Source organism: Atractosteus spatula, chromosome 4 (assembly GCF_055471065.1).
Source record: "Atractosteus spatula isolate fAtrSpa1 chromosome 4, fAtrSpa1.hap1, whole genome shotgun sequence".
NCBI classification, from domain to species: domain Eukaryota; kingdom Metazoa; phylum Chordata; class Actinopteri; order Semionotiformes; family Lepisosteidae; genus Atractosteus; species Atractosteus spatula.
The window spans coordinates 54,615,589-54,636,417 of record NC_142709.1 but is presented as its reverse complement, the minus strand read 5'-3'; the positions used below and the strand labels follow the sequence as shown (position 1 = coordinate 54,636,417).

Here is a 20,829-nt window from a genome sequence, read left to right as displayed (position 1 = left end):
CTAGCTGTTTATAACATCAACAAAGCAAATAACACTCATGATCAGAATTTTCAAAGACAGACCTCAGACGATGCATTCGGAACGTATTGCTCACTTTAAATTTAAATTGATCTTTCGATACAAGTCTAGACTGTTCTGTTTCTCTTTTAAAGATCTGTTTTGTTACCTGAAATATTGTATTTCATATCAATACTTTGTTTTATTGTAATATTGAGAACTGTCCGCAATGCTTTATTGTTTAGACATATACGGTAGCTGTAAGTTATTTATGCATGACTTAACGAATACTTAAACTTGAATACTTAACGGATAATGAGTAGCAGTACAACGATAAGTACTTTTGCCTGAAGTTAGACAATATTTACAAAATAACAGCACACATTTCTCTTATAAGGTTGATCTTAGACCTTTGTAATTTCGCTATTAGCGCTTTTTCCAATTAATGCCTGGCTGCAAGTGGTGCTTGTATTGCAAAAGTACCGAACATGAAATTGCTGAGTTCAGCGGAGGCGCAATTGAGCGCACGGTTTGCCTCAGTACACTGCTAAACACGTGGATGGTTGAACTGGAGTGCGGATGCCTGCTGATAACGTGAAGGGTGGATAAGGTTATATATTTTTTTGCTATTTCATCTATGTTCACTTGCCAAATTTCATCAGCCGATGGCTTTTTTTACTGGGGTATCCCAAAAGTTGCATCACCTTACATGCATATTATCATCATAATGCTACACGGTTACTCAAGAACGTTTTAACATTTCTGTCCATACTGTAAAAGATCGAACGTACTGTACATCATACAAAATGTTATACAATTTTAACATATGAAATGGTCAATAGGAAAATAAAGGACTGCAAGACATACTGTATTCTGACACTCATAAATCTCCCTATACAGGTTTTTCCTTGCTATTATTCGCAGATAACCACGATCCCTAAGGTGTAAAGCAATTAACACTACTGAAACAAAAATAATGATTTTAACTTTTGGTAACGTTTGGGGATGATTCTTTTGAAGGGAGGGCAGTAGGACCCAGCAGTCACCACAGATTGCTGAAAACAGGTCGGTTTCTTTATTTAAAAAAAAAGGCCATACAGACAGTGAAGTAGTTGAGCAGTCCTGATGTACTGGGGGACAGAGAGAGACAGAGACTGACAGCTGAAGATTGGGAATGAGATAGAGAAAGCAGGAGAGACAGGAGGAAGGAGAAGCGGGCGGGGGTGGGGTGGGGGGGGGTGGCCAATGAAATGACTCCGAGAGATAAAGAAAAGACCAGAGAGAGAGGAGGGAGAGAGCAAGGGAGAGAGATTCCAGCATAAAGAGACTGGAGCTTCCCGAGTGCAACTGTTAGTGAGACAGCAGTCTTCACATCCAGTCTACCCAACTGGCCAGCGGTACGTCGAGAAGGATCAGCGCCCGGAGTCTGACAGCGGATAGTCCCTATCTTTACAGCTTCATCTCTGGACATTTGGCTACAGTGAACAAGCAAGGACTGGCAGCAAGAAAAAAAAAACCACACAGAGAGAAAGCTGGAGAGGAATGAGATGCAAGGGATTCCTGAGGGTCTTCCCTCCCATCTTGCGTCTCACTGATCGGGATCCCTCTCGTTTCCTGTAGGATTCACAACCAGAGGCAGGCGGGAGGTCTCTGCGAGGCCAAAAATCAGAATTGGGAAAGAGGGGGAAGAGAGCTCCACGTTTCGACGCAGAAGATGAGGGACTGGGGGGCCAGGCGATTGGGTGTTCTGCAGAGAAATGAGAGGGAAGGACAGTGAGGCGGAACCGAAGAGGTGGGAGAAGGAAAGGACCGCAGAGCCAGAGCCAAGAGGGTAACTGAATCTCTTGAACGGGAATGGGAATCTAGACGACGGAGGGGTGGGGGGCACAAACAGAGAGAGGGGCAGGAGGTTCATCCACAGACGCGCAGCGACAGACGGAGACCCGGCGCCCAGCTGCTCGACTGGACCCGTCTCTCTGGGAGATGCAGGGAGTGCGCCTTCGTGGCAGCGTAGGGGCAGCGGCGTGGGGCACGTGTGGACGGGCGGAGCGCAGATCCCTGCCCCCGGACTGCTGGCATCTCCGCTGGCTGCTGCTGCCCCTGCTCGGCGCCCTGCTGCTGTCGGAGGGCCGGGCAGAGAGGGCGACGACTGAGGAGGTGCTGGGAGAGACCGCCACCCAGATCAGCCTCAACAGCCCGGTATGTTCCACTGCTAATTGTCTGTTGCCCACACGGTGTGCTGATAGCATTAGGCGCCCGCTCGGCGTTGGCGCTGCCAGTTCAATATCTGTGACGGTATCTGGCGGGTACAGCCCAGTAGGAAACAGGCTGCCCCACTGCAGAGCTGCTAATCTGCTGGGTTTCAAAATCCATCCAAGTCAAAAACAAGACTGCTCTCTAACTCAAGTAAAGATGACTGAAATTGTTCAGTTAAATGATTTAGATCACCAGTCCATGTGAGCTCCACAAGGCACTTCTACCATTGAAGCCGAAAGAAAATGTGCAAGAATTCATGCTGGCAAGTGAACTCTATGTGGAAAGCAATAAAATAATGAGCCAAGAGGGCATTCGGATTGTATTTGCCATTCCTGTTGTTAATTAAAAAGTCGTTTTCACTAGGCTGTGTCGCTCGTCTAACCTAACAAACAGAATGGAAAATTAGTGCATGAAGAGTCAATAATGACTTTATAAGATGTCATTCTGAATGTAGTTATATTAATATATATATATATTATGCTGTACAAGTAAGGGTACAAAGGTAAGAGTGCTTAACTGCTCAAGTGTTTTAAAATGGTGTAAGTCCTTGCTTTTGTAGCTGAAGAAAGTGGATACTTCTATTGTTTTGGAGGATTGAGGAAGAGGCACACTTTTTTATCTGGCTTTTTGGAACAGCACTAGAGGAAAATAGATAACGCGCTCAATGTATGGCACTTTGATCCATTTCAGGTGTTATGAACAGCATAGAGAAATAATTGTTCTGAATGGGCAGAAAAGCCAAAATATATTAGCACAACTTCTGTCTTTGTTTCTGCTAACTGTGTTTGATGCAGCAAGCTTAACATAATCAGCATCTGGTCCTGACCTGCAGGAGACCCTGTTTCTTAACACAGGAGTGGATAAAACTGCGATGAAGTGGGAGCACCCTTAGTTTTGTATGCAATTAATTCTGACATTATGATGATGCAAAATGTAGGCATCTGGTCTCCATCACGGGGCTGTATATTTTAGAGAAATTTCCCGGGATATCATACAGCAATTTTATGACTGTGCCTGATTCATTTTTTTTTTGCTCAGAGCTGCTTGCAGCTATGCTACATGTCATAACTGCATCCCAGATTTTCATTTTGATGTCGTTTTTTCCTGAACCGGGGTTACAAAATGTGCACCGAAAGCAAAATTCGGTCCATTAAAATGTCTTTCACTGTGATCAGAGAAGAGGGGTGATGGTTGGTCTCCTAGGAAAATATGGGCAGTTACACTCAGTAGGAAAGCTGCACGCATGTACAGTGTTTGGGAAACACTGACACGTATTGTAAAGCGCTGCCAAAACTTCACACCTTCCCTCAGTTCTGTGGTTGATTAGCTTGATGACAGCTGTGAAAGCTCGAATAGGTAACCAAAGGCTCTTTCACCCTAAGGGTCAGACCCACAATGAAACAAGAAGACAGGGTGTTTAACCCATCAGTGATTAAGATGACGAACCCTGGGTAGGAAGATGTTCCTAACCGCGGGGCCCGCTAAGTAAACAGCACGAGCAGGGTTTGTTTAGGGAGTTCGGGCCAAATAAGATGTGATGAAAGGAGCCCAATCCAGTGGCTTTTAGTTCTTAAACAGCTTGCGGATTGATGGCAGTATTAGCACATTAATCCTTTCCATGAAAAGCTGCTCTGTATCCTCCTTCTGGGAGTTTACTGAAAGGAAGGAGGAGAAATCCTCCACTCCACATTGTTTATGCAAATTAAAATGAAGATTTATCATTTATATTCCTGCACTGTACAAATAAGATTTTATTTTGGAACATAATACAGTCAGAAGTGTTGGCATCATACTCAGTAAGTGTAATACCTGTGTTTGTTGAATTAGACTAAGATGACAATATTTCGTCTCAGTCTATAGTACCTGAGATTCCTAACGGATTAACTTGTTTAAGGTATGAGACATGAATTCCTTCTGCTGTGCCCACACCAGAATCATCAATTCCAACCTGGAGTCTGTGAATTTCTCTTCTGAAATGGAGTTTAGTGCTCTCAAGCTCTTCATTGCTCCTTTCTTTCATTGATAATATAGTCTGTATGGAACAGGCTGCAATAACGTAGCACATGAGCTCAAGGTTCAAGTGTGGAAGCAGCCAAGCCTTGCGGACTTGCTAACACTTGCCTCACTCCGATGCCTCGGGGACAGCTCCCTGTTTTCATAACTCACAGCTCGGGAAGCGGGCCGCGAGCTGTCAGAGCAAAGCACGCGCCGCGCAGAGAGCTCGTCCAGGACAGGATGATCTCAGGCCCCCAGGCCCGATCAGTGTCTCCCTGATGCCTAAGAAAAATAACGTGAATGCTCGCAGCGAGCAATCGAAACCTGTTTGTTTGTGAAGCTGCACGATCGGTAGTAATCAGGCAAGATATCTCTGAAGGATTACAGGCTAGGCTGAAGTCCCAGCTCTGTCCTGGAGCCCAGCAGGTTTCCTAGCTCTCTTTTGATCATCAAGCACCGCAGAACTGTCGGGAAGGGATTAAGCCTTAAACCCAGCATAAACATGTTTGGCCCAGGGTCGATGCCCGGCCATATTGCCAAGCATATGAGACCTCAGAGCAACTAACTGGCACAAATTGTTAGATAGGCTTTTCTTTTCTTCTTTTCTTATATTTGTTATGTTATCTTCCATGGGGGCGGGTCCACTCTGTCAATTTCTGACTACTATGGCTGGATGGCAATATGCAGTCAAGTGCTGAGGGAGAATCCTGACCTCTCTCCCGGTTGTAAATCCATTTTTATGTTAATCTGGGGGATCTCTGGACTGCCACCCCTGCTCTCAAAGCGTCCTGTTAACCTGTGACTTTGTTTTCAATTGCATAAATGTCTTTGACTCATTCCGAATAGAAAACACAACAGCGGGTTTCAAAACAAATTAGATTAATTGCACGTGATCATTTAATTTACTTACAGACACCTCTGTAATACACACATCCATCTGTCAAAATCAGAAAACATCTGAACTTTAACAGAGAAGATAGCTCTAAACTTTCACTTTAATGCATCTATAACGTTTTGCTTCTGTCCTGACACTCATGTTTTGACTCGGATCAAGTTTATGAAATTATATTACGAAATGTTTAGAAGCACATTATTAGCCAAGGAGCTTACACACCGTTTGGTAACAAAAATGTTGTAGATATGCTCTCTGCGTACTGTTTTGAACTTGAATGAACATGTCCTCATCAATTTAACGTGAGCGGTGAACAGGACTTTGGAAAAAGAGTCACTTTCAGAAGCTAGATTGCATGGCCTTTTTCCAAGTAAATTAAAAAAAAAACTGATTTTGCAAAGTCCTAGCCAGTTCATCTGTGTGCAAGGTGTTGCCCTGTGGGCTCTGGTTTGAAAAGCGCAGGCCGTGCGGGGCTGACACCGGGCAGATGACTCCCACACTCTGGGGTGGTATGGCTCCAGGCCAGTGTGAGCTCAGTAATTGAGGGCTGCAGTACGAAGCAGTGGGGCTTTCTTAATGGAGTAGGGATCCAGGTGTGCAGCAGCAGTTCTCTGAGGAAAAACCCTATGGCATATTCTGTTTTTATACCAACAGCGCAACATCAGAACGTGGTACAGTCTTGTAACATGGTACACTTACCAAAACACAAATCCCCTCATGTTAGAATACTGGGGATTTTAGTACATATACAATAAAAAGCCAAAATCTAATGCTGCTTTCAAAAACAGCTGCAGTTTCATCTGTTTTGGGACATACCACATTCAGTCTTGGGCAGTGGTGTAAGTGGTAGCTTTCAGTGCTGTGTAAGATTTTTAACTTAAATGGTGACCTGAATGATAAGACCGGGGGTGTAGGTTTGGGGTTGCCAAGTCTGGCCCTGGGGCGGGGCTGTTGTTTTTCCAGCTTTCCCAGGTCTCTTTACGGCACCAGCACCTGTTAGCTGGGAGAAGCTGCTAAACCCACCTGGTTCTGGACCGTTAAGAGCCCGGTTGGACTGAAAGCCTACAGGCCCCTCCAGAACCAGGACTGGAGCAGGGACCCTGACGGTAGTGAAAGCACGGGGATTTGGTTTCCCTAACCCACTGTTTCCGCTGCAGGAGTCCGAGTCCCCTGAGGTGGGCTACATCAACCCACGCAGCTCCTGGATGGTCTTCAAGCAGAACTCTGACAAAGGGGTAAACGGGAAGGGGAGACATACTGAGAGGAGAAAACTGAAGGTGAGCTCACAGCCAGAGCGATCTCCTTTCCCCAGGGGCTGTACATTTACCACCCACTCCCTGTAGTTTTTACTGTGGATTTACCATTATGTCTTTATTGTCCTTGTCTTCACACCATGCTCGCACTGCACCAGGCTATGGAAATCTGCTATATTCCGTGCTATAGCCAACATGCAGTAGAAACATTAAGCACGGCTTCATATTTCCGAAGCCCTGTGCAGGCTTCCTTGGAAATAGAAGTAATTACACAAATAATCTCATGTAAGTTAAAGTTCGGATCTAAGCAGTGGCAAAATGTTTATTGTCCAATTTTTATTCATAGAATCAAAGAGCAAGGTTTCTGAGTAACCAGAACAATCGTTTTCAATCGGTTTCAATTCCATACCCTGGCTTGCCCTGGCAGGTCCAATGGCCTGTCTGATTGTGCTTTCCTGGGACCTTATCATCAGCTCTCAGATGTCACCTTTTTAATAGAAAAAAATTAATATGTGGACCCGTTACATGGACAGCGAGAGCAGCATAGTGGCGCAGGAGTTAGCACTGCCGCCTCGCAGCGCTGGGGCCCTGGGTTCAGTTCCTGGGGTGCTATCTATGTGGAGTTATGATGTTCTTCCCGTTATTCACATGGGTTTCCTCCAGGTATTCTGCTTTCTTCCCACAAACACATAAACAGACTGGTAGGTCATCTGGCTGCTGAAAAAAATTGTTCCTGGTGTGAGTGTGTGCCTGTGTGTGTCCCCCAATGGACTGGTGTCCCATCCAGTTTGTAACCTGCCTTGTGCCTGGTGCTTGCTGGGATAGTCTCCAACTCCCCCAAGACCCTGAATTGGATAAAGCAGTTAGAAAATGGATGGATGGCCCTGCACAGCACACATGCTCTGAAATGTGGTGTCTTGCTTATGAACAGTTCTGTTTTCTTAAGCCAATAAAAACCTATCTTTTCACATCTGGAAGAGCAGAACTTAAAAAAAAAAACATTAAACAGTGCTTTGTTCATCATCATCATCAGCAGCACTGTCCATAGAGTTTCCAACTCCGTTGATGTCCAATGCAGCGCCATTGTGACACTGCATTAGATTTCAGTTGTGTTTTTTTTTACAACCAGCAGCTTTTGCACTCTGCCGGTCAACCCTTTCCTTTTTCCGGGCTTGAGACCGGCACAGAGTTCCACTGAATTGTGGCCCCTATGGCAGAGTTGCCCTGACGTGGGACACAAACCCAGGGCCCCACTTTGTACATACCCAGAGTTATTAATATGTACTGTAATATTACAACCCTTAGCTCTGAGGAGGTGCTTGTTTTCACTGGTAAGTGGACCTGAGTTTATGAGCCTGGTGTGCAGTTGTGTGTGTGTGTGTGCGCGTGTACTGTGCACTGCAGCTAACTGCTGTCATATCTGTTTTCTCCCCAGCATGGTTTGCCTGGCCCCCCAGGGCCACCTGGTCCCCCAGGGCCCCCCGGCCTTCCAGCGCCTCCCCTAGCCCAGGAGGACCTGCTGCGGGAGTTCAAGCTCATGCTGAAAGGTAAGCAATCGCAGGACTGGCGCCCCATCTGAATGCTTCCACAGGCACGCTGTCCAAGACAACCGGGCGCCAGCCTTACAGCGAAGGTGAAAACACGTCGCTCTGTGCGGAGGCGCTGTACTAACCATCCCCAAAGCGCTCCAGCCAGCGGGCCAGCATGTTCCCTCCCGCCGACGCTGCTCTTCAGTAACTGCAAGCACTTGAAGCACTTCAGGTCCCTCTCTCTCCCCCCGGTTGTCACCGGAATAAAGAACACTCAAACGCTGCGTTCTCAGGTTTCCCGGGCTTGCCGTTCCAGGTCGGATTTCCATCCCGATTTCCCCGGGGATGAGAACACCCTCAGCCCCTCCTCTAGCTCCCCTCTTCGGACCGCCGAAACGGCCTGCTCTAGTCTGCTCTTTCCGGACCTGTCAGCAGGACGGTGTGGATCGGAATTGTGTGTTGCCCCTCCGTGGCACCAGCGCGGAGAGACGGGGCCAGAGTGCTGTTGCCCCCCATTCCCCACGCGCCTAAGAATGTTTTTGATGGCTCGGCAGAGAAGCTGGCAGCCCCCACTCTGGGCTGATCCCTTAATAAGGGTAATTTTCCGGAGCTTGGATGGGACTTGGCTCTGCCAAGGAATTCCACAGATTCCTCCTGTGGGCTTTTTCCCCTCCTGTGCACAGCTCTTGTGGTTGGCGGGGTGGTTTGGGGGGGAGGTGGAGGTCTGAGGGATTCTGGAGAAGGGCTTGGCGCTGTTCCACGAGGAAGGAGGCAGGCAGACCTGGGAGAGCAAGGAAACCCGTGAAACAATCCTGACATATTTGTATTAGTGCTCCGACACAAGGAGCAGCAGCGTGTTTTGACATTCGCATAATGGCCCTTATTCAGTGGAGGATGAATAGTATCAGAGCTGGGTGGAGCCGCAAGCTAATTTGCTTGCTTTTTCCTTCCCAAAGGCCTGGGTGTGACACTAGCAGCCAAAGTGAATAGGGTTTTGTGGCGTTAAGTTCTTAAAATATTTCATTTGCTTTTTTCAGTAGGCAGGTACAGAGGACACAGGAAGAACATACAATTGCAGAGTGTGAGGAGCAAGAAGGGCCTGTAGGGCTAAGGAGAGACACGGAAAGTGAACTGAAGTAGTACACTCGCTTATACCTCTTTCATGTGGTTTCACTCCTTTCTTGCTGCACTCAATGTGAAGTCTGAGGAAGGCGACGTTTCTGCTTAAACACCGCCAGCTAGCTCTTCTTCCAAAAATAGCTTCTCAAAGCAGTCCACCAGGCCATTTGAGAGAAAGAGCTGAATTAGCTCAAAGCTTCACTGAAGACCTCACAGAAAGGAGCTGTTGGTGTAATGACGAATTTCCTCACTACCATTTTGCCAACAGTGTTTCCACTTGAAAGCCTTCAGAAGCTACTGTAGGCGAGGCTGAGCCTGGTCAGGACTGGGATGGGAGACCTCTGACAAAAAGCAGGTTGCTGCTGTAAATGAAGTTGGTGAACCAGTAGGTGGTGCTCTTCTGCAGTAGCCAGATTTTCTAAACCAGCATCCCAGTCTGGGGAACACTGTGTTGTAGGAGGAGATGCTGCCTTTTGGATGAGAAAGACATTCAATGAATACTTGGCCATTAAGGATGGCACGGAACTGTGTGTAAGGGGTGTTAGCCCCAGTATCCTGGCAAAATTCAGGTTTGGGATTGTACAGTCTGGTCTTCCTAAAGTTTCCCTTTCATTCCACTGGTGCATTCCATCTGTGCAGTGAGGCTGCTGGTGCAGATTGGAGGCCAGGAATCACCTGCATGCAGCTCTGCGGAGGAGGAAATAGGCCCCCTCTCATATACTGTATGTGAAGCACTTTGGGATGAAACATGCTATCGAAATGCAAATAATATTATCACCTTGTTTGAGTTCGCAAAGCCTTTTCACCAACGTTTTTTTTTCCTGTGCGAGGCAAACTGGTTTCTGAAAGGAAACAGCAAAAAAGACAAGCATACCAGAAGACATGAACAACAGGGTAGAAGACGAGGGTTCAAGCCACAGCTGAAATCCAGTTGACATGACAAGGTCATCAGAGAGTTCTCAAGCTCAAACACTGAGGACTATCAATAATCTCTGTTGCTCTTCTTACTAGATCAGGGATAGGAACCCCTGGTTCACGAGTCCCAGGTTCCTGAAGCTTTTAAAGGCATCTTTGTATGAACACCTGGGAAGCACAGCTCAAGCAACATCTTTACCCACTTAATTGGTTCAATGCCTTGATACGGTTCTGGGATGGGATGAAAATGAGAAACAAACAAACATGGCACTCCAGGACCAGGGTTGTCTATCCCTGCACCAGACACATTTCCTCTTTCACTGTTAGCATCCACTGTGATCACGCCACCTTAGAATGTGCCAACAACAACAGCGATTTCACATGTGATGGGCAGAGGCGCCTCTGTGGAGAACACCTCAGGGATCTGTCTGTGCAGCGAATGCCCTGCCAGAATGGCAAAGCATGGTGCTGAGGTGGGCGAGCACTGCTCACCCAGCTGAGGTCCGACCACTTCCTCTCTCTCTCTCTCCCTGAGCAGAAGCGGCTGCCAATCGCGGTGCCCTGGAGCTGATCGTGCGGTGCCCCCTGTGTGACCCCCAGGTGGGGCTGTCCTCCACCCTGGCAGAATCGTACCCGCGCGTGGGCACGGCCTTCCACTGCCGCCTGCGGGGCAGCCTGCCCGTGCGCCGCCGCAGCCTGCTGGAGCTGCAGCCGTTCGCCAGTGTGAGTGGACCCTTCACCCACAGGGACAACAAACCGCAAAGATCTGTCCTTAGTGTAGAGTGGGCTGAGCTCGGCCACACCACTGCCACTCAGAGCGATGCCTACCGGCCACTGGGTAGGACAAACACCAGCCTCCGTGCCAACAGTGACGATTAAGAGTATGCTCATCCCCTCGTCGTTTACGTATACCCATTTCAAAATGAGCTGTCCCAGTTTCCCGTCTCTTCTCAAACTCCCAAACTCAAAACACTTCAATGGGACTGATGAATTACAGTGTTGCCAAAGCAATAACCGTTAGCGCACACTAGCTTTTCTGAGACATTTACTAGCAGTTTGAACAAAACTTACTATTATTTGAGAGTAAGTAAAGGTTAATTCCACGGAGAACAGTAGAAATTAGAAACACAAGGTTGTGGCTGTTGAGCCCCCTTCAAGCTGATACAGCTTCTCACTCAAACCTCAAAACTCTCTGTCCCTCTCTGTGACAGGAGATCCCATATAGGGCTGCAATGTATTCTTCCCCCATTTACTCCCCTACCAGGATTGATAGCTGTTCTGATTTTGGCAGGTGTGGTAATTCTGGGATTAGATTCATTATTTTGAGGAAGAATGTGTGTCCAATCCGTGACTGTTTCATGCAGTGCAGCAGCTAATGGAAAGAAAGAAACTCCCTCTGTTTCTCCCTGCTGGCAGTGCAGACTGGCTGTCTTTGCTTTGTGTTAGTACTGACATGCATATCAGTTACCAGCAAACCACAAAGTGTTTTCTTTAACACTTTAGATTAAGCTGTGTAAATAAGTGGTTTATTTATTCTTTCAATGATTGCTTTACTATGTTGACATTGTGTGGAATGTTAATTAAGCTCTATAGATACACGGTCAAGTTCAAAATAACCCATAACCTAACCCCTAATCTCACCACTAGCAAATATTTCAGGATGCTCTTGTCTTGTAGAATGCTACAGATTCTCAGTTCCTAGTAAACTGATGAATTATAGACAGCAATGTGGAAAGTTACTTTTAAGAATCCACGTAAATATATTTTAAACAGTCATCAACAGAATGACACTCGACCACTTATAAGCCATTCCCGCCAAATTATTATTAATTTAAAAAAGTAATTCCTTACACAAGTAACTTCCTCAACACTAGTTATAAAATATCCACATAACCTCTAATTATGCAACGTCATCTGATTGCACACTGTTTTCTGCTACACTGAGGCACATTAATCTCAGCCTTCCTTTGTAAGACGTTAAACTCACCAGGTCACAAACGCCAGACCAGAAGGATATGAAGAGCATCCTGAGAGACCGTTTGTGAACGTCCATGGCCTGAGCATGTTCATGATGAACGCGCCCTTCTCTCTCACAGCCCCCCGATGAGGAGAGTCAGTTCCAGCGTGGGCAGGGATTCAACGCCAGCACAGGCCGCTACACCGCGCCCGTCTCTGGGTTCTACCAGCTCACTGCCACCCTGCTCATAGGTACGGTCACGAGGACCCTGGCGCCCTCTTCTTCCCTCGCACGCCCCGCGGCGGCGGACACGGGCGACACACTGGCTCCGAGGGTGGACCCCGCTTTGACTCACGGGTGCTCTGTGTCATTCCCTTCGTGAGCAGTCTTCTCCCCCATCCGTGCTTTCCGGGGTTCTCTTCACCCCATCTCTCCTCAGCCCTGCCCCCATCTTGTTGTCTTTCTTTCTCTCACGTCAGCTCTTCAGAGCAACATGTTGGGAAGCCATTCACATCCTGCCGCGGAGCGTTTTCCGTTTCTTTAACGTCTATTTATTTAAGAGGTGGAGACATTTTACAGAACGCTGTGCCCGTCTGATGTAGTGCATCACGCTTACAGGAAAACACAACCAGCAAAACACCTACCATAAAACGGAGCACACACAAACACATCCAACTCCAGTCGCTGGTGTATTAAGGCTATGTATTAACCCTAGGTAGTGCAAAATAGGACAACTAACTCTTAGAGCGTGTGAGTGGTGCTCAGGTACAATATACATAAAAGAGGCAGATACCAGAAGCGCAGAGCAGCCTCTGTGCCCTCCTGTGTTTGGCCCTCCCAGCTGTTGGATCACCCCTGCCCAGTGCTCTCCCATCCCCAGTGGGAATGTTGCCTGGCAGTTGCTGCATGTCCTTGTGCTGGGGTGTGTCTCTTAGATAAGGGGTGTTGCAGTTCTGAGGAACAGGGTGGGCTCGTTTTCCTGAGAATTCCCGCCCAGTGCACCAGTTAGGTTTTCCAGGGAGTCACAGCCTTGCCCAGCCATGCTGTATCCCTGCATGGGCCTGAAGGGCAGGGCTCTTCAGCGGATCACTGCTGTGGACGACGATGCTTTCTGCTGGCATTGCAGTGCAGCTGCCCACTGCTCCTGTTGCTGTCACGGTGCCCTTCCAGCGCGTAACTCCCACTGACTCCCCCGCCAAACACAGGTCAGCTCACACTCGAAAACAGTTCTTTTGCCTGTTTTCAATACCTTAATGGTCTTTGGCTAGATCTGTGATGTTATTTTCAGAAAAAAAAGAAGGGAGCAGTAAGAGAGCTGTGCTCTGGAGCCGCTGAGAATTCCTCTGTACACACATATAGACAAAACTCATTTCACTGACCCTGCAAACTCTACACACTCATTTAATTATGATTTCCAGACTGGCAAGTTAAACCATCAGCCACTGTAATATGCTATATGTAGATGTATGTGCCAATATATATAATATGCTAAAATGAAGATTAAAAATGTTTGTATAGATAAAGGATTTGCAGGGATTCGGGATTGTCAGTCCTGACGACTGTCCGGTCTCTCCCCAGAGCCCAGCGAGTCTCAGAGAAAGGCGCAGGCCAGGCCGCGGGACAGCGTCCGGGCCTCCATCTGCATTGAGTCCCTGTGCCAGAGCAACATGTGAGTCCCACTGGTCTCTGCAGCTTTTCAGTCCACCTTGGGTCTTCAGTTACTGACCTGGCTAATTCAACTGATTTCATCAAATGACATCACTTTTAACCTCTTTCTCCTCCGTATAAAGCAGACAAGGTTTGAATGAGACTTACAGACCCTGGTTGATTGAGACACAGTGCCTTTTGCTGACTTTAATTCTTACTCCTAAGGTTACCTGATAACAAAATACTGAAACACGTTGTGTGCCATTTGTCACATCTCCTTTGTAAATTGTGCATTCAAGAACTTTAAACATTTGGAAAGTAATAATTATAAGTACTAGACAACAGAGAGATTTCCATTTAAGAGTACTTAGAGCAGTATTATGATGTAATTTATTAGTATTAAGAACATTTTGAAGAAAACAGGCGATTCAGTCCATTCATGTTAATTCTTTTCCTCTGCACTAAGTGATTCTATTGTTGTGTCAAACCCACAAGGATACCTGCATTTCCAACTTTTCCAATCACTGATCACCCTCTGTGTGAAGTGCTTTCTAATAGCAGTGTGAATCTGACTGTTAACAAGTGCCCAGTCACGTCTCCAATCCTGCACGCTGACATGCATTTGAAAGAAACACATGCCCACTTCAGTCAAATCCCCTCTCAGAAGAGAGTTACCAACAGAGGAAAAGATTAAGTTCTTTCACTCTGTCCTCACGACTCTAAACCATGGAACAGACAGGTCATGTTTATGATATTGACATGAGCTCTCTTAACTTATATCTTACAATTCCTGCGCTGTACTCAAGAATTCTGCTGTATTTGCCTTTTTACCACTTCTGAATCTGCTTAAGTAAGTGAATCACGTTCCACTTGGGTACTTTCTGATTCTGTGCTGCTGGTACCTCGCAGTTGGATTGGATGCACGCACAATGCCTCTTTATTCATATTAAGGTGACACAAAGTACTTGCAGAAGGTGGCAGTGCATTATTTTTAGCAAACGAAAGTTTAAATGTTCACCTCGTGTTGGTGTGGGTCTCCTCTCACTGTCCAAAAACATATTGGCAGGTTAATTGGCTTCTGGGAAAATTGGCCCTGGCATGAATGTGTGTGTGTGTGTGTCTGCTCTGTGATGGACTGGCGTCCCACCCAGGGTGTATCTTGCCTGTTGCTTGCCAGGATAGGCTCCGGCACCCCCATGACCTTGAATTGGATAAAGTGGTTAGAAAATGTATGGATGCATGTGCTTTTGTTTTTTAAAATTGGAAACAGTTATAACAGAAGGGGCTTCACACACATTAAACAGTTTGTTTCCTGTTGAGTATACACCTGGGTTTATCTTGGGGGGGAAAAAGCACATTCTTGAGTCCTCTAATGAAAGTTTTTCTTTGTGAAGGTCCTTAGAAGCAGTCGCAGGACTGGGGTCTGCAGGGAGCCCGTTCTCTGTGCTCGTCACAGGCACCTTGTATCTACAGGTAAGAGCTTCTCCCTCACTCTTCCCTACCGTAGGGAAGTCTGTTTATACAGAATGTACAGCTATTTAAATGTGGATCTTAGTCAACAGGACAAGGATATTTCAACAAGAAAAGAGAGTATAACTACAGTTTGATTTCAAAGTCTCAGAAACTAGCCTCACTGATCTGAGTCACAGCACTCAGTATATGTACTCTCATTTCATTTGCCATGTCCAGGCATCTCATTTGCACTGACTGGACAAGTCTCAATCCCACTGCACACGAAAAGACTGGCCTCTCACAGGTTATTGGAACAGTCTCATGTTATACAATGCAACTTGGTAGAAGAGCATTAAACTAGTTCTTATCCAGTTTTCTGTAGTGAATTTCCATTCTGTAGATTTAGCTCTAAAGAATTATGCATTAGCATAGACAATGCATTGCAAAAGTATTAACCCTTATCCAACTATGTCCATGTTTATTGAATTATAAGTAGTGTACAGATATTTTTAAACTGAAAACTCAAAAACGAAAATATATTGTTTGAGTAAGTATTCACAGCCGTAAGTATTGCAAACTTAAATTAGTTCAGGTGCACAAAATTATTTTGACAAGTCAAATAAATAATAACTGAATGGTCTCTGTGTGTAGTGATACGAGTTCACATGATTTCAGAATGAACTCACCTGTCTCTGTAAGGTGCCTCAGAAAGGGATTTTCAATCCAAGGTTCAATCAACCAAGAAGACCAAGGAGTTTTTCAAACAGCTCTGGGATAAAATTGTAAAAGGCACAGATCAGGAGAAGATTATGAAAAAAAATCAAAGACACTGTACAGTATACACCTTTGAGCACAGTGAAAGTGATCATTGGTGGAAACTGTACAGTGTCTCCCAGACACTGCCTAGATCAGACATAGATCTATATGTCCAAACTGAGCAGCCAGTCTCAGGAAACTGTGAGGCCATCACTGACAAGAGCTACAGAGATCAATGACTGAGAGGAGAGACAGTGTCCACGGGTCAAATATATGTGGACTTCGACTGCTGTATGTGTTTACTACACAAAGCTGCGTGGAGCACTGAAGTGATACTGCAAGTGTGGTCAATTTTGTTTTGTGGTCAGAGGAGACTAATTGGAACAGTTTAGTCTAAATGTATCATTTTAAGTATAGTGCAAAAACACAGCACATTACCCAGTCAACACCATCCACACTGTAAAGCACAGTGGCAGCATTATGTATATTTCTGTTCTACTATAGTTCATTATGTATATTTCTGTTCTACTATAGTTCATAATGTATAGTTCTGTTCTACTATAGTTCATTATGTATAGTTCTGTTCTACTATAGTTCATTATGTATATTTCTGTTCTACTATAGTTCATTATGTATAGTTCTGCTTCTCATTAGCAGCATCTTCCTGTAGTTTGTGTCTTGGATGAAGTTTGTAAGTTGAGGGGAAACAGATGGAGCAAAGTATAAGCAAATGTTATACAGTCCTAAGGAAATATGAGGAAAATCTTATATAAGGTCTTATACAAGGAAAATCTTTTTCGGCTAAAGACATAAAAGCCCTAGAGTGACTACAGAATAAGAAAGCGAATGTCTTTGAGTGGCCCAGCCAAAGTGCCCACTTGAATCTGATTGAAAATCTGAGGCAAGGCTTGAAAATGACTTCCCATCATCAATCCCCTGACAGAGGCTGAGCCAGTTTGGAAAGAAGAATGATTAAAAAAAATAAAATTGCACCATTCAGGTGAACAACTATTCTACAGACTCACAGCTAAAATTCACTGGTGGTGGCATATGTCTGGTGGTTTATACTTATGCAATCGACACATTTTAGTCTTTGATTTGTTGTACTGTTGTACTGTCAGGTTTATAAGAATGTTTTGAATTTAGGACTGATCTCTTTCTGTTAGGCTGATGATATCAGAAAAAAAAAAGTTTGGCTATTTACAGTTTCTCTCAGTCTAGTCAACTAAAACTGTTCTGAGTTTCACTGAATAAGGAGCTGAGTTTGTCGTGTTGATTCAGTGACATATCCCCGTCAGAATGCTCATTTCAGCACCAGCAAAGACAGGGTGACACTTCAATTACTGACCTGAGGATAAGAATGTAATAAAACATCAGTTTATGACCTCTCCTGGAATTCGTCTTTCATAGATATTTTGTCTGATGTGTAGCATCATCCATAATTAAGAAATATTAAAATATTAAAATTATATTTATCTGTGTAAAGAAATAGGAAAAGCTAAACATTCTCCTAAGTAGTAGTATTGTCTGTGGAAGTTCAGTAGAGTTAACGTTTTCAACTAGGACAAACTACAAATATTATGTCTAGTCTGCTAGTCTTGATTGCCTTGAAGACCACATAAAACATCAGCTCTCCAGATCTCTAAATGAGACTTTTTGTTGTTTGGAGCCTCTGAATCAAACAGGATTTACTTAATCCTCTGCCAATCCCTCTGATAACTGAAAGAGTAGCCCATTAGACTATGCAGGTGATTGCATCTGACTTTCAGCAACAAGCATGGATTTGGCTCTCTGTGGGAGTCCCCTGGTCAGAATGAGAATACACCCTGCTTATCTGTACCATTCCTGTGAGAACTTTTCTGAAGAGCAGCTTTGATAAGTTCATGCAGAAGAAAGGACACTGATCTTGCATGTAGAGGCACAATACCGACTCCTTCACTTTGTCTAATTGCTTAGATAATGTTTTGGATTTTTTTTCTTGTTTCATTTCTGTACTTTCTTTCAAAGTCTTTTTGGTTATCTCTTGTTGCTTGAGTCAAAGGAGCTTTGTCACATTACTATCGGGTTCTGGAAATGCTACATGACTGTGGTGCGGTATTCACACATTGATAATCACACTTCTATTCACCCTCGGCCTCTAAGCTGAGATTCCACTAGTGGGTAACAGCAGCTGATAGTAACCGATGAATTTTGTAGCACTGCCTGCAAACCTTTCCTGACAGTTGAGGGCTGTGACAGGGGATATCTCAACAAGGAGTTTTCATCAGGAAGAAATTCCAATCCACATTCCTATCCAATTTAAGATTTCCAAAGATTGTCCCATCAAAGTGATCAAAGAGTTACTCTATGAGTAACCACCTCAAAGGAATGCACACACAAAGTGGAAAAAAAAACACAGCTACATCCGAAAGGTTACAAACAAGAAGAAGCCATTTGGCCCATCTTAACTGTTTGGTAGTTACTAGCTAATCTATCTAAGATGATCTGAGGATCTTATCCAGCCATTTCTTGAAAGAGTCCAGGGTTCCAGCTTCAATAATAATAAGGAGTAGCTTCTCCCATTCTCTCACAATGTTTTTGTGCAAAAACATGCCTCATGTTCTCATGAGCTTGCAAGGAGAAGACAGTTAACAAACCCAGAGTTCACAAGGAATAACAACAGCCATGAATCAGATGCTTTGTGAATATTAATTGGGTATTGAAGTATACCAAGTTTTGGCTTAACCCGTGTGGTTAAGGAGGATGAAGAGGCTGGAACCCCATTCAGAGAGAGGAATTGACCAAGGGGGGGGGGCTACAAAGGTGGAGTTGGAGGTATGAACACAACAAAAATGCAAGACGAGGTTTGAGCAAGAGAGATATGTACAGTAAATAACGGAGGTCAGTAATGACTGTGATTTGAGTCTCACATTAGGGTGAGATTGGCTTTGTCTATCATTACCCATCCCACACTTCAGTTAAGAAATTCCATTTAATAATAAGTTCTGAATTTTCAATGTCTCTTTCTCTACAGGCAGGGGAGTATGTGTCTGTCTTTGTGGACAACAGCTCTGGCTCGGCCTTCACAGTCCAGAAGGGATCACTGTTCTCTGGGATTTTGTTGGGGGTGTAATTCCTGTTCATTAATTCTCCCTCCTTGGAGCCCCATAAACTCGTGTTTTTTTTCTTATTTATATTGCTTTGCTTGTTGTACTTCTTTATTATGGACAGACGTAGAATCTTCATCATGCTTTGTTTTCTGTGCTCGCCACATTAACCCCTAACGAGGGACCTTTCGGGGACAATCTGGGTTTTTTTGTATATACTGACGTACCAATATAAGGATTGGTCACCATTGAAGGAGACTGCTCGTATCCAGCGGATTTTTCTCTGTCCACACAGCTGGGGATTCTGTATCCATGGCTCTTGACTCTTGAATCAACAGGAGCAAATTCTGCCCAACATCTCATTTCCACAGCAAGAATGGGATTATCCTGAGCTTCTGAAATCCTGGTTTAGGCAAACAGAGAAGTAAAAAGCTGTGTCCAGAAGGAAACTAGAACTGCAACAATGACGCTTTCTGCCACTTGAACGCAAGAGCAGACGTCAGAAACCTACAATGATTATCATAGATGTTGATCTGCATGGATAATAATGTGACAAATGGCACTTCGGCACTGCCTGTTCGGAAACGAAATGGGTCAAGAAGTCCGACTTCTTGGGAACTGCCGGCAATGATGGGAAACATCTAGAAACGGAAGGTGGAGTAGTTTCCAGCTGGAGAGACACTCGGCTCTTGTGAATTCCCTCAAGGTTTCAGGCGGAGCTGCGCCCTCCGAGCTGACTCGCGTCTGCGTCCCAGCGCTCTGGCCCGTCGCCAAGGCAAGCCCCTCCAGCTCTGGGCGCTGACCGGGGGCGTGACTGCCTGGTCACGCCTGCTGTTAAGTTATGTTTGTAAATATATGGAAAAGGCTTTAAAATTAAAGTATAAAAAGATGTATTTTTTCAAATCCTGCACTGATCCAATAATTAAGCATCTAACAAGCCAAATAAAGAGCCTATATTTATTGCTTTCTGATCTGTATCTGCCGCTACATGGTATATTTAGCTCATTAAGTGTTTCTGTGTTTTATTGCAGATAAACACGTGGAACATTACTGGTTGTGCTAGCCCATGTAATGTATTCTTTTGCAGCATTTTAATGGTGTGTCCTTCCATTCATCTATTTTCTAATCACTTTATCTAATTACAAGGGTGATGACAGCATGCTGAGCATCAAAGAAGTGTCACTAACAACTGCAAAGAACTGATAAATCATCGGCAAAAAGTCACTTCTGTAGAAGACACAGAAATGTTGTTGAAGTTTTACTGGCGCGTGGTCACTTCACTGCTGATTAACCTCAATCGTCCACGGCAGGACTCCTATGAAAGTCACAGGCTAGTAGCATGTGTGGCCACCACTGGCTGTGGGGCACGTCGGTTCCTCTTTGTAATTCTGCTTCTTGCATGTCAGCAGGCTTGACATTCAAGGGGTTGAGTCCCTCATCACTTGTGCCCAATCAGTCCTCTCAATCCACCCAATTCGGTGTTTATGCAACAGTCAAAGCCATTCAAGTCAGTCCGGGCAGCACAGAATGATCAACTGACCAAACATCTAGTTAATACCCAAATCCACATTCTTTAGTTTTCTAAAGGCAGTCATAGAGTGTTAAGTTTCTTTTCATACCCAGTATACACTATGAAAACCACAACTGTACACAGGATTCAAAACAGGACCATTGATCACCGCATAGAATGATTTGTAAAAGTAGAGAGGAAGTTTGTGGTCCCGATGCACACTTAGCCAAGCACTTTCCTGCGCGGGTGGCCATGAGCAAGCCATGCAACAGCGCCTCCTTCAATTGGCTGAGCAGCTGTGAATTTGCAGCGTCATCAGGAAGAGTCACACAAGGGCCATGGCATGGCGCAGACTCTGCTGCTGGTGACGGCTGGCCGGTCCTTGTTTTCAAAGGAAGGAACACAGGCTGGCCTTTTCCTTCCCCGATACTGTCGGTTAACCACTGACGTTGCAGCATGGGGAGC

At 45.1% G+C, this 20,829-nt stretch overlaps 1 protein-coding gene across 1 annotated transcript; it reads left to right on the top strand.

Moving 5' to 3' along the window:
- Window positions 1-1,286: 1,286 nt before the first annotated feature.
- On the top strand, window positions 1,287-19,817 carry LOC148836603 (erythroferrone). Its single transcript, XM_088913638.1, has 8 exons — window positions 1,287-2,196; window positions 6,298-6,417; window positions 7,829-7,940; window positions 10,495-10,679; window positions 12,053-12,164; window positions 13,492-13,582; window positions 14,955-15,033; window positions 18,782-19,817. Exons 1-8 carry the CDS (start codon window positions 1,981-1,983, stop codon window positions 18,878-18,880), a joined length of 1,014 nt encoding a protein of 337 aa, XP_088769764.1. The 5' UTR covers window positions 1,287-1,980; the 3' UTR covers window positions 18,881-19,817.
- The last annotated feature ends 1,012 nt before the right edge of the window (window positions 19,818-20,829 follow it).